Source organism: Callionymus lyra, chromosome 6, assembly GCF_982586985.1.
Source record: "Callionymus lyra chromosome 6, fCalLyr1.hap1.1, whole genome shotgun sequence".
Taxonomy (NCBI): domain Eukaryota; kingdom Metazoa; phylum Chordata; class Actinopteri; order Syngnathiformes; family Callionymidae; genus Callionymus; species Callionymus lyra.
The window spans coordinates 22,245,823-22,260,015 of record NC_141823.1 but is presented as its reverse complement, the minus strand read 5'-3'; the positions used below and the strand labels follow the sequence as shown (position 1 = coordinate 22,260,015).

The 14,193-nt window shown below is 40.2% G+C and overlaps 1 protein-coding gene across 3 annotated transcripts; it reads left to right on the top strand.

Moving 5' to 3' along the window:
• Positions 1-356: 356 nt before the first annotated feature.
• On the top strand, positions 357-14,167 carry LOC148077604 (paired amphipathic helix protein Sin3a-like). 3 transcript variants are annotated; one of them, XM_087794291.1, is made up of 21 exons: positions 357-579; positions 2,430-2,640; positions 2,963-3,130; positions 4,008-4,114; positions 4,202-4,517; positions 4,598-4,849; positions 5,020-5,172; positions 5,478-5,630; positions 5,741-5,821; positions 5,914-6,032; positions 6,143-6,368; positions 6,430-6,546; positions 6,714-6,952; positions 7,018-7,201; positions 7,458-8,037; positions 8,113-8,282; positions 8,435-8,608; positions 8,693-8,779; positions 9,182-9,276; positions 10,958-11,159; positions 12,798-14,167. In XM_087794291.1, exons 2-21 carry the CDS (start codon positions 2,452-2,454, stop codon positions 13,014-13,016), a joined length of 3,831 nt encoding a protein of 1,276 aa, XP_087650417.1. In that variant the 5' UTR covers positions 357-579; positions 2,430-2,451; the 3' UTR covers positions 13,017-14,167. The 3 variants fall into 3 exon arrangements, with proteins under 3 accessions (XP_087650417.1, XP_087650416.1, XP_087650415.1); XM_087794290.1 differs by having other exon boundaries at positions 358-512; positions 5,738-5,821; XM_087794289.1 differs by having other exon boundaries at positions 358-579; positions 5,738-5,821.
• The last annotated feature ends 26 nt before the right edge of the window (positions 14,168-14,193 follow it).

Sequence of the window (14,193 nt, the reverse complement as noted above, 5' to 3'; positions counted from 1 at the left end):
GAATAATACAGCTGTTTGAATAGAAAGGTTCATTTATGCAAGGATTTTTTATTTCAATTATTGACATCATGTCACAGGTGATGATGGGGAAATTAGTTTGAGTGATCAGGCAATGACAGCACAATTAACATAAGCCAAAAATCATGGAGCAGTAATGGTAGAAGTCCTGAAAGTACACCCGTATAAAGATAACTGGAGAAATGAATGTAGATTTTGGTGAAATATCCGCATGTATGTGTTATATTTAAAGCTTGAAAAGTGACGACACCGTGGCCAGCTGGCCGGGAGCCTCCGCTGTTATTTGTTTTCATCCTCGGGAGCCGACCAATCAGCGCGCGGTCTGCCAACACTGACTCCGCCCCCCGCGTGAACACGCCTCCATGTTCACGGAACACCGCTCCATACATACACTGTTGTTAGCGACGCAGCCGTTGAACGGACTTTTCAACATTTGGACATTTTCGCCCGCGACTTATCCGCCGAGCAGCGCACCTCGGTGCAGGGGACAAGCGGTGAGCTTCGGTCACCCCCGGGTTTCGGGGGGTTCTGGCTTTTTGTAACTGGTGGCTGCCCTGCGAGGTAAGTTAGCCCGAGCTTAGCCTGTACCGATGGCGGGTGGTTGTTGTGCTAATGTGCCTAGCTGCTACGTAACCTTGTCAAACACACCGCTTCGCTCCGGGAGAAGCGACTGCACCTCCTTTGCCCCCCAAAAAAACCCTCCATTACGAGTTGGTATCAACGACTTGTTTTGTAGCCGTGTCCGCTAGCAAGCTAGGCGAAGTTAACAGGCAGCTAGTTTCAGTGGAGAGTTAGCCAAAAGCTAGCTAGCTCTCCACGGCGACTTGTTCGCTAGTCGAGGAATGATTGTGTTTCTTTTCGCTTTAAAAAAACAAAACGTGTATTCCCCTGGACATTTTCTCGTGCTTCCTATTCTCCGCGACGAGCCACGGTTTATTGCGAGTGTAGCGATACTTTTTTGGGACCAACAGCATGATCCGAGGACACGGGCTTCTTTGCACGGAAACAAACTTAGGAAAAAAACAAGGATTGTGTAAACATTCAACCGATTTTTTTCGGCTATTACTGCCACTGCGTGTGTGGACATTTCACGTCAATCTCGCCATTCAACTTGGATTGTTGCTACGAAGGCCGACGACAGCCATCCGACAAGTGAGAGCTCCCTGTTTGGCAGAGAGGGGGAGGGGATGAGCTGCAGCCTACGTGCCTGATCGTTAATCCGCTAAAAATTGCAGCCTTTTTCTCAAGACGCTATTTCGCATTTATTTACGCCGAGGAGGATTCGAAAAAAATATCTAAAACGTTAAAAGCCCGGGAATTCCGATGTTTTTTAAGGCCGGAAAATGCATCTGACACGATCGAGGCTCCGTCTCCGTGTTTCGGCGAGAGTCGGACTGTAAGGGCGGCGAGGCAGCGCGACTCCTCCCCGCGCTGGAGGCTCTGACGTCAGCGCGGGGAGCGTCGATAACTCGTCGACATTGAAGGAGATTTGAACGTCAGGGATTGGTTTTTTAATTATTCCAATTCAATATTTGATCAGGCATATATACCGGTGGCAAAAAAAGGAGACGATTGTAAACTTATTTTTTACAGCATCAGGAAGTCGTATGCACACTTCCTCTCGGTTGCCAGTCATTTTTTCACAATAAAAGTCGCCGATCCCTCGTGTAGTTACACGTTTTTAAAAGTATAAAAATACAATTTTTATCTGCCTACCAATGTGCTCAAACCCCCTGACTCGCTAGTTTAAAAAAACAAAGCACGTTGACGTTATCCGGACACATTATTTAAATAAAACCACTGTTGTATTGAAACTGGCTTCTGTTCAAATGTAGCCAGTGATAACATTATGAGTTTTTACGGTTTTACACTTCCGGGTTGTGACATATGCTCTTTACATTTTTGAAAGGTATAAGATATGTTCATCTGCACCGCAAAAGTGCAAAATGCAGCAATTAACTAAAATAACTTGCTTGTGGTATTTATGCGAATGTTTTATTGTTTAGTGTATTGTAAGTAATTTTTATTTGTATAGTGCTTTTCCATACCAGGTTCACAAAGTGCTTAAACAATCAAAATATTATTCAATAAAGTAAATACTTTAAAGGTCAAGATAAAACTGATAACACAACAGGAGTTCCAGAAAATCAAGGAAAAGCCTGAACAAATAAAAACGTCTTAAGATGTTTCTTGGCTTAAAATGTATGTCCAAGCAATCCATGTTTTTTTTCTGAAGAAAAAATGTGGGGTTACTATCAACTTATTGAAACAAGTTAATTTGACTGACGCCAAGACCACAAAAGTAAATTGCCCACCTTAGTTATGGTGTAAACTTGCATGTTCTTCACCTGTTCATTTGTTTAAAAATGGGGGAAAATAGTAATGGACAATTTTTTTTTCTCTTTCTTCAGCCCCTCCGAGTATGGTGATACAATGAAGAGACGCGTGGAGGACTTGGAACAAATATTTGTTTCGCAGCAACAGCGTCGCACTCTTGTGCAGAGCAACACAGAGCCTTTCCAGCCCAGGGCACTGGTCACGGCCCCTAAAGTGATTGAGGCCGCGAAAGACACCATGCAGCCATCAAGTGGCATCCAATACTCTCTTCCACAGGGTTACCAGGTAAAGATGAGTTACGAACATTACTTAAAGAAACATTGAGCTTTTAATACCAGATGTTAGAAATAATTACAGTACTGATTACTAAAAACTTTGGGGTTGGGACGACCCCGATTTTGGATTCTTTTTTTAATTCACGATACTTCTCTGCTGCTTTAGAGTTGAAAAAGATGCTGTTACATTTTTTAATCACTTTTATTTTAGGTGTCAAACCATAACAAAGTTATCTCAAGACACGTGAAAGTTTTGGCTTTGTATCCGCCCGTCATTTACAGCCATAGCACATCATTTTAATTGTTATTGTGTTGTTTTTCCCCATCTGCAGGTGTCTGCAATGCCACAGAACACAAGTGGAAATGGACATAACAATGCTAGCCCACATGTTGGTCCACAGGCTCATAGCATTGCTGTCCAGTCCCAGGCCCAGGTTCACATTCACACACCGGCGCCCATGTCCTCAGCCCAGGGGCAGTCACAGTTTCAAAGATTGAAGGTATTTCAGAAAACCATTTTTACCACCGTTTTACTCCATTGTTAACTAACATATCAGGATTTGACCAAAACCAGTCACATACACCTTTACTGTATATAAACAGCAGAGCAGAATCCATATTTTAACCAAACTCATCACTTTCCATACTGAAGAGTGCAGATGTACTCATTCACATGTACTTACCTCATTATTGTCCACTATATTCGAATTCTCAGTTTAAAGAGACTGTAAACTTTGAAATATATTATTGTAACCTCATGATTGTTATCATTATTTTAATAATTAATTTCTTCTGTTTTGCTAGATTTATTGCCGTCTTTGCAAGAAGTCTCTTGTGAATGGTATAAAAAAAAAAAAGAACTCTTGGGGTTGCTGGTAAAGTTTTCCTTGTTAAAAAGATTAAAATGCTATACAGCGCCCTAGCTCCAGAGGGATCAATAAAGTTTATCCATCCATCTATCTATTTTTATGGGATGGTTACTTTATTTAATTAAAGTGATATTTTAGGGGAACCCAGAAAGTAAATGAATGCCAATTGTTTATACTTGTAGGTCAAACATCAGTTACTTACACCATTTCTCAAAGAAGATTCTACTGGAGAACAAGTCACATGTTTATTATAACAAACTTTTGAAAAACAAGGAATGTTTATTTATTTTGACTTTGGAATTCAGTTTATTATATCTATGAAATCAAATATCTCAAAATATCTCAACAGTTGATGAATACATTTAGGGAAAGATTGGCTTTCTTCTCTTAGTTCTCTTTATAGAACTTGTGACATTGAACCTGTTTTTACATTAAGAACAGAATACATGACTTTGGTGCCTTTTTTCTCAAGTGACTCATTGTTGTTTTTCTCATATTTATTTTTCAGGTTGAGGATGCCTTGTCTTACTTGGATCAAGTGAAGCTCCAGTTTGGCCATCAACCACATGTATATAACGATTTTCTTGACATAATGAAGGAGTTCAAGTCTCAAAGGTGAGTGACGTCTTAAGAGTATAAGATACACATGCATGCCTTTGAGCAGACGACAACACTTATTAAAATGTCTTGTTCTATCTACAGCATTGATACGCCTGGGGTCATCAGTCGCGTGTCTCAACTCTTCAAAGGTCACCCAGAACTTATTATGGGTTTCAATACATTTTTGCCCCCTGGATACAAGATTGAAGTTCAAACCAACGATCTGGTTAACGTCACGACGCCCGGTCAGATCCACTACATCACACCTCATGGCATCTCTGTTCAGAACATACCTGTGACTGGAGCCCCAACTCAACCAGCAAGCCCATACCAGCACCAGAGCCTCCCACAGACCAGCTCACACACCACAACCACTCCGCCCACTCCCGCACACCCGCCTGTGGCAAAAACCAACAAGGTATTAGCAATCCTTTACAATTTAAAGTGTTTGTGTTAAACCCAGTGTTAATGTGTGTTTATTCTCTTTACACCATAAAGCCAATGCAATCTCCAGCCCACACCCCAACAAGCCAACCCAACCCATCAATTCCATCCTTCAGTTCTCCTCGTTCGCCTTCCGTTCAGTGCCATGCTCCTGTGAGCAGCCCTCCGTCTGGTGGGCCACCACTTCAGAACAATCAGCCTGTGGAGTTCAATCATGCTATAAACTACGTAAACAAGATCAAAAACCGCTTCCAATGTCAGCCAGACATCTACAAAGCCTTCCTGGAAATCCTGCATACCTACCAAGTGAGGCTCTTTTTGTTACCCATATTGTACACGTTAGACAACTTTCTGATTTCCGTTGTGAAAGTCTCTAAAATGTAAAAACTTTTTAATTTAATTTAATTATTGGATTGAATTGATAATAACATGTCATTCCTTTTAATAACCCAAATGATTTGCTTACTTACTTTTAGAAAGAGCAGCGGAATGCTAAAGAAGCAGGTGGCAACTATACTCCATCGCTGACTGAGCAGGAGGTCTACACTCAGGTTGCAAGGCTCTTCAAGAACCAGGAGGACTTGCTGTCAGAGTTTGGGCAGTTTTTGCCAGATGCAAACAGTTCAGTGGTAAGTTATATAAACAATATTGCAATTGTATATTTGATTTTAAACTATCTCATTAAAATTACAATTTTCCAAAGTTGATGTAATGGACATACTGAACAGCAACACACTGGATTGCTACGACATTGGTGTCTGTTAAAATGATTAAAGGATCCTTTCATTTATTTAAAAGCAATGAAATCCATTTTTGGGATTCAAACTGTGTAAAATGAATGGTTTCGTGAACAGAATTTGTTTCTTTGATTCAGGGGTTAAAGTGATCAAAATGTGCTTGATGTCTCTTTTAATTATTTTCTCTTTCTCCACAGCTTCTGGGTAAAGCTTCTCCTGAAGGGGCAGAGTCTGTGCGCAATGATCATGGTGGAACAGTCAAGAGACCCTTACTCAACAAACCCAGACTGAGTCAGAATGGACTGCTACTCAAGCGACCTTTGACCCCAGGACTTGTTCCCTCATTGAAGGTAATAACTTCGATCTTGCTTTTAATTTGTTTTATGGATTATCAATAATTGAAAATCAAACCTGACTTTGCTATGTCCTAACTTTCTTGAACAATTTGCATTTCCAGAAGAAGCACAAATTGCTGGGAAAGGAGCATTTAAGTGACGTAGGCAAACATAGCACCAGCACTGAAACCATGTTCTTTGAGAAGGTATTGTGATAAGATCTTCTAGTTAATATTTTCCCTTTTTTGTTTTGTTGTTTTCCTAATTAAATTGTGATCTACTTTAAAAAACCTTTCAGGTAAAGAAGGCTCTCAGGAGCTCTGAGGCCTACGACAGCTTCATGCGATGTTTATTCATCTTCAACCAGGAGGTGATTTCAAGAGCTGAGCTGGTTCAGTTGGTCATCCCATTTCTTGGGTGAGTTACTCAAGCACTGTCAATGCTGTTACCGCTTCCCAATCTATAGATTAGATTTGATAAGATTTATTTACAATCTTCAAAACTAAAAATCTCTAACCCTTTTACAGAAAATTCCCGGAGCTGTTTTCGTGGTTTAAAAACTTTCTGGGTTATCGGGAGTCAAACCATGGGGACATGAGTCATGCAGAGAGCCTGCCTAAAGAGCGTGCAATGGAGGGCATTGCCATGGAGATTGATTATGCTTCCTGTAAGAGACTGGGCTCTAGCTACAGAGCGCTGCCAAAGAGCTACCAGCAGCCCAAATGCACAGGAAGGACACCTCTGTGCAGAGAGGTACTTACAACTTTAGATTGATATTTGGTCAGCAGTATAACTGTTTTTTATTCTTCTGTAGGTTCTCAATGACACATGGGTGTCGTTTCCTTCATGGTCTGAGGATTCTACTTTTGTCAGCTCCAAAAAGACCCAGTATGAAGAGCACATTTACAGATGTGAGGATGAACGATTTGAGGTAAGAATGCTACATGTTAAGTCTAATGATTGCTATCAATGACTGGCTTTGATATCTTTGAATATATTTTTTTCTTCGTTTTAATAAAAGTACTATCTGAATGTAGTGATTATCTTGTATTAGAGAATATATTTTTTAACTTATGTGATTTCCCTTTGATTCCTTAGTTGGACGTTGTATTGGAGACCAACCTTTCCACAATTCGTACACTTGAGTCCGTTCAGCAGCGTCTTTCACGCATGTCTGCCGAGGAGCAGCTTCGATTTAAACTGGACAACACACTAGGTGGCTCTTCCGAGGTCATCCATCGTAAAGCTCTCCAGAGAATATACGGAGAGAGAGCCAACGACATCATCGATGGATTAAAGAAGAATCCAGCTGCTGCGGTGCCTATAGTCCTGAAAAGGTCTGTACATATAGAATCTTTTAACATCTTTTATTCCGTCTGTTTAAACTTTGCTCTGTGTTCAGGCTAAAACAAAAGGATGAAGAGTGGAGAGAAGCACAAAGAGGATTCAATAAAATCTGGAGAGAGCAGAATGAAAAGTATTACCTGAAGTCCCTGGATCACCAAGGGATCAACTTTAAACAGAATGATATAAAAGTTCTACGCTCCAAAACACTTCTTAATGAAATTGAAATGCTGTTTGATGAGGTAAGAACTGTTTAATGTTCATTATGAAATGTTTCAAAATTGAGAAATGTCATTGTCCAGAAATATTTTGGAATACTTTTTTCAAATTTCCTACCAAACATCAAAACATTACTTGATCAAAAATAGTTTTCTTACTACTTATTTAAAATTGTCCAAATGTATTTAATAAACCCATTGTAAAAACAAATGTTATTGGTAAGTGTACAGAAATCAACAAGCTGTCCTCAATATTCTACTGTAAAATCTTTCCCCACAGCGCCAGGAGAGAGCATCAGAAGAGACAACCACTCCACCTCCAAGTGGGCCTCACATAAATCTGACTTATGATGACAGCCAGATCCTGGAGGATGCTGCAGCACTCATTATCCACCACGTGAAAAGACAGGGCATCCAAAAAGAAGACAAGTACAAGATCAAACAAATCATCAGCCACTTCATACCTGATCTTCTTTTTGCCAAACGGGGCGATCTGTCAGACGTGGAGGAAGAGGAGGACGAAGAAGAAACGGAGGATGTAGACATGAGTGTAGATAGTTCCAAGCAACATAACGGCCTTCCACGCAGCAGCTCAAAGTCCAAGCTCCTCTTCAGCAACACCGCAGCTCAGAAGTTGCGAGGCACTGACGATGCTTACAACCTGTTCCTGGTTAACAACAATTGGTACATTTTCTTCCGTCTCCATCACATCCTCTGTTCGCGATTGCTCCGCATCTATGGACAGGCAGAGAAACAGATTGTTGAAGACAGTCGAGAGAAAGAGTGGGAAAAAGAAGTGCTTGGAATCAAGAGAGAAAAGACTGAAAATCCGGCAATTCAACTTAAATTGAGGGAGCCAAGTAAGTAGAATGAAGTGAAATGTACGCTTTGTACAAAAAAAAAAATAATTTCACCTGCTCTTTATCTTCCTTCAGTGGACGTAGAGGTGGAAGATTATTATTCAGTGTTTTTGGAAATGGTGCGAAACCTGTTGGATGGGAACATGGAGCCAGCTCAATACGAGGATTCCCTGAGAGAGATGTTCACTATCCATGCTTACATTGGCTTCACGATGGACAAACTCATCCAGAACATCGTCAGACAAGTAAAGAACCCTGAATATTTTTTTAATCATTTTGAATCATAGATGGGTATTAAAAGTTGTGTCGGAGTAAAGTTACCTTCTTTGTTTGGGCTGTTTGTTCTTCTGCTGCTGGTGGATTTTGTTTTGTCTGAATAATTGTATTTGTTTCTCAGCTCCAGCATCTTGTAACGGATGATGTGTGCTCTCGAGTGACGGACTTGTACCTGAGCCAAAGTGCCAATAAGGCCACAGGAGGGTCTTTGTCCACTCATGCATCTCGTGCCACGGCAGAGGCTACCTACCAGCGCAAGGCAGAGCAGCTAATGTCTGAGGAAAACTGTGTCAAGGTACGACCAGCAGGACATACCTGTTATTCTATCCATCATTACTTGTTTATCTTGATGTGTTTTTCTCTTTTTCCCCATTTCTAGATGATGTTTGTGAAGAACCAAGGGTCAGTTTCTCTTGGTCTAGAGCTGCTGGACACTGAAGAAGATAATGCTGATGAACCAGCTGAGGTAGAAATCCACATTTAGAAATGGCTTTATCACATTAACCTTACTCTGAAGTCGCTTTCGCTAATGGAACATGCATCATACATATATTACAGTTCTTTGAAATGGCATTCTTTTTATGAATTATAAATGTTCCTTCTACAAACTAAAACATAATAACACAACCATGTCAGCAGGCCATAGTTTCCCCCAGATTAAAGGCAAAGCGGCTGAATTGTGAGATGTTTGTGCCTAATAATTGACATTATCCTTGTTTATTTTCCATTTTAAATTAATAAATGTTAACTTGGATTGAACTCCAAACCTTAAGCTTCTATTGTAATCTAAACATTTGACATATAGCTACTAACTAATGTCTGCTGAAGATGTTTTTGGCAACTGTTGAATGTCAAATGATCTCAACAGAGATGGTTGGACTATGTGGAACGGTACCTGAACACAGACTCTGCGTCGCCGGAGCTGCGGGATCATTTGGCCCAGAAGCCGGTGTTCCTCCCCAGGTGAGACTCCAGACACGTCTCCCTCCCCTTGTCAGCACTTTTTAAAAGTCCGTGTATAGAGAAGCAGGAGGGTGAAGCTGCCAAAGTGACAGGTTTAAGAGGCCAGGGAGGTTCTGGTGTGATCCTGGAATCATCTTTTTTTTTGGATAATAGAGCTCTTCACTGCATTCAATCAAGATTTTTGACTTTCATGAAGATCTCTCGAAATCAAGTTTTTGGTCTCATGATTGCACTATACACGTCAAGAGCCGTTTGCATCTATTTGTAATATTGGTTACTCTTTTATGAAGAAACGTATTTATATCAGACCTGGAGGTAAAAAGACAAATGGAATTAGTTTGAGCACGATCATGGCTTGTTGTCCTTTTGAACTCGTTCGTTTCACAGGATACTCAACTGAAATGACTAGTCATGCGATTTGTTACGACATATTACTGAAAACACAAACACATTTTCTTGTTAAATTTTCTCCACCATGTCTCGGCACTTGGTTCTTCCGTCTAGACCCAGTGACTCTGTAAAGACCCTTTACTTCGTGATCATGTTGTTTTGTAACTCTAATGTGACTGTGCGCTGTTCAAATGTCCAGAGAAGTTTGTTTTAATATTTTGTGATGAACAGTGTACTCTCTGTTATAAGATTTTGGCTTTCCACTGGTGTGAAAGATTTGTGGTCTTTTTTTAAACACAAGATCTTTGATCTGCAGCACTTGTACAAAGGAATAGGTTTGTAAATAAAGCATTGTCTAAATTATATGTTCATATCTTGGTGTATTTTTTCCCGCGATTAGAGGCATGACGCTGCTTGTCAGTTGTTTTTGTTTTTTTTGGGAGGTTTTATTTCTTTCTTCTTTTGAGATGGCTGTCCATTACCATGTACACTGTAAATGGCTCTAAAATACTGTTGCTTTATTCAACCCATTGCATAAATCCTGCTTGTGTTTTATCACGGGGACACGTCCACATCATTCCACATCTTTCCTCTACAAATCTATCAGAGTTCAGCAGCAAGATGATGACAAAACACTTTAAACTCTTTGATTTAAATTCAGTCCTTTCTTATTTGCAGTTGTTTTGGAATCTTCATCTCATGATCATAACACTGATGTGCACATACTTTCATCGACCATGTACATTGGTACAACTATTCTCAGAGCATTCTGATTGATACTGGATCAGACTACCGTTTCTTTAGTGTGTGTCTCTGTTTTACCTGAAATTGGCCTGGAAAGACTCTGAATGCAAATATATGCTTGATGGTTTCAGTCCTCGCCCACCTCAGCCCTACGTGGTAAGTAAATATTTAACACTTTCATTCAGGTTGGGTGATCATGAGAACCGCAATTTACTATTTGGAACAAATTGGCTGAATTAAAAAAAAACTGTCGCATGTTGATCTGAACCATGTGCAACAAAAGTGTAAGATCTCTGCTGCTCTTATAGATCCACATTTCACACAATATTATTTGGTTCTCCTTACCTGGAGATGCATGGGTGTTGACTACTAAAGGACAGTCCTCTCAAATTTACTCGGTATGTTCTAACTTAGTGTGTTAAATTGCAGTAAGAGTAGACCTTTTATTGTCAAGAAGACCATTTTCTGTAACACTTGATTGGACAGTTGGATGTCAGATGGTTTTTGACTGTGTCCTGACGAGCATTTGCTGTTGTCTGGAATTCAGGAACCTGAAAAAGATCCGCAAGTGCCAGAGAGGATGGGAGCAGCTACAACAGGAGAGGCTGAGCAAAGACCCCTCTGAGAAGTTCCCGGATGAGAAGGAGCTGAAGAAGTGCATGTTCAAGCTCAACTCGTACAAGATGGTGTATGTGTGCAAATCAGCCGACTGCATGTACCGACACACGGCGCTCACGCGGGCTCACCAGGTAAGGCTGCGTTACATTTACAACCCTGAGGTGACTGGTCTGTGTCAGGCTCATCCAAATCACATTTCACATCATTTTTTACATTTCTTTACCATGTAATGCATAAAAATCTTAAACATAGACACAACAAATCAACTTGAGTCAAATTACCCTAATAACCGTATATAGTACGCGCACTTTAAAACACAATGTCAGCTGTAACCGTTGCCACCAATGCATAATTATCTCATCCAATCGAACCCCTTTAAAAAAAAAACACCCCTCAGCTACATGTGAAAGGTAGAATAAATCCCCAAAAATCTCTTGTATTGAGGAAATATTTCAGTTCTACTGTGGTTATTTTTGCTGCTTCAATGGCTCTTGATATCGTAGACGCTGCCGTTGTTAGTCCAGAGCAACTAATTCCTGGATCCGTCATCATCATGTGACTTGTCTCACAGAAATTTTGTGACAGCATAGTCTAGCTTAGTGGCGCTCATCGAGGAAATGATGTGCGTCTGTCCTTTTTACTTGCCTCATTATCATTGTCAACACATGTTTGCTGTTCTTCCCTGACAGTCTTAAGGCCTGATCTAAGGGCTGGTACGCTCAAGTCTTTTGCAGATGCTTTTTTTTGGTTCTCAAAAATTGTTTATTGACGCAATTCTCATGCGCTTTCATGTTAACTCAACTAGGAAGACAAAGTAACAAACCAGTCCCATAATGCACCAGTCGAAGCTTCCGTTCTGGGAAATCTGTGGACGAAATAGCATTTCATAATTCATTTTTAAGCAGCCCTATTGGGACGAAAAAACGGTGTGTTAGCAGTGCAGGTTCACGACCTTGAAAAACATTTGTCCATTTGCGCATGTGCGTTGCTTTCACACACACTATTTAGACGCCTGAGAATTGAATGTCTCCTCTAGTCAGAAGACAGAGGAATCGAGTCTTTGTGTGCACATAACATTACATAAACATCAGGGCGTCAGGTCTTCTATGTAGGGTTAGTTGAAACATGACGCAAATATTCTAAGAACTTTCGTTGGATATTTATTCATGTTTAAAGTTCTCGATGAGTATGACAAGGAATTTACTAATTACTTTAACATTAGTTTGATGATGATTCTCTTTTGGCGTTTGCCCTGTGACACACTGGGAGCTTCCAAGAAGATGTTATGGCTTGTATTTCTTTAAACTTACATGTTGGCTAAAAAACGAAAACCTTTCCCTAGAACTTCTTGATTGTAACCACTAGATGGTAGAGACTCCATGATTCTGGTTATCTCTTTCTCTATCATAAAAACGATGCTTTGAGACTCGAAGATACATCGGCTGTTTAAATAAAGTTAAAAGCTTCAATTGATCGTTGATTTAATTTGTTATACACACGATTGTGTGATGACTAGAAAATCTGTATATATTTGGAGTTTTTAGTTTGGGAATTTGAGTTTGACACTTCAACACCTGCGACATTCTCTCAGTCATGGTGAGAAGGAACATTGTTGTAGGTGTTTTCAGCCTCCACCTTCTTCAACACTCGATCTGTTAATAGCCTTTCAAACGCCATCAATCCTTTTTTCACCTCTGCAGAAAACTTGTATAAGTGTGGACGCGTTTGTTTCTTTTGTTCAAAACCTTCCTCTCGTTTGTCCCCACCAGTCACACCAGCGAGTCCACAGACGACTCCACAAACGCTTCCACTCCTGGTTGGACTCGTGGGCCAAAGATCACGTGACCAGCGACATGGCGACTTGTAGTCGCAGGTGGTTGATGGGGGAGAGACAAGAGGACATGGCGGCTTGTACCACCGCCTGCTGCCCCGAAGTTCTGCATTACCTCACAGTTAACAAGTACCGGGTGAAGTACCCGACGTCGTAGACACCAAGTGTGTGTTTGAAACTTCCATCCTGCCAAACTTCAAAGTCCCTCCACCGTTCTTTACGTCTTTTGCAGACGGAGCCAGTCCAGGAAGAATTTAGGTATTCTGCTGATCATACAGGTGAACACACTTTTAGCTGTTTTTCTGGTTCCACTCAGACACGAAACATTGCGTCTCTGATCACCACCAAAACGAAGCTCCTCGTATATACGGAGCATTTGGTGCGTCGCAGACTCGTGATGGACATGAAACTCTGCAGCTTTGTCAGCATTTCACTTTGAGACCTGACAAACCTTTCATCTTATGGTTCCTGTCCCTTGTTTATACAGCCCCGCTCATGTTACAACTGTAAATGTGTGTATATGTAGAATTTTTATAGTCTGTGTAGTGACATGAACACACATTGATGTTAGATGTTACATTTTTTTAAGGAATCTTAACTGTTTTGTTTTTTTTTTAAACCAAAGAGGTGTTGTAGACCTTGATACGTGTAGGGCGTTCGTTCTCCCTTCCCCTGTTAAAATAATAAAAATTAAAAAAAACATTTTAAAGGCAAATTTCCCCCCAATTTTTATACCCATCGTCACTGCAGTTTTAACAGGATTGAATGTAGCCGAGCTTGTTTGTAAATAAAATCGACCAGAGGGCGAGAATGTGTCTTGACTGCATCTATGAGTTTGTTTTTTGTTCATTTTTGAATGTCTGCTGTTCAACTTGTACAGTTTTTTCGAACAAAAATGGCAATAATCCATCATGAAAGCGGTTCCGCTTCTGAGAATGTGTAAAGATGGATGTTGAGACATTTCTCCCTCAGCTGTTTATTTATTGAAATATACCTGTCTTTTTCAAACCTTTCAAAAGCTTTGGGAATTTTTGAAAGAAAACCAACATCTCTTTTACAACTGATTGGAAAAGCAAATTTTCGAGGCTGTCGGATTTAAAAAAAAAAAAAAAAAAAACTGATAAAAAAAACAACTTTCCACAATCTTGCCGTGTAACAACCTGACAATCTTAGATCTGTATTTTCACATTTCATTTCCTGCATAGAACAACCTGGTCATTTGTTTGTACCTTCTTTTAATGTTTCTCTGGTCTTTTCGATGTTGTTCATGAGTTTTAGTGTTTGACATTAAAATATTCTTTCAATAAACTGAATCTCACCTTTTCTTATATCTC

What these genes read in the sequence shown, in the direction of transcription:
- LOC148077604 (XM_087794290.1), top strand. Translation starts at nt 2,452, where the DNA reads ATGAAGAGACGCGTGGAGGACTTGGAACAAATATTTGTTTCGCAGCAA. An exon ending in TTGGTCATCCCATTTCTTGG is followed by an intron (nt 6,033 to 6,142) that starts GTGAGTTACTCA and finishes ACCCTTTTACAG; the next exon opens with AAAATTCCCGGAGCTGTTTT. An exon ending in GTGCCTATAGTCCTGAAAAG is followed by an intron (nt 6,953 to 7,017) that starts GTCTGTACATAT and finishes CTCTGTGTTCAG; the next exon opens with GCTAAAACAAAAGGATGAAG.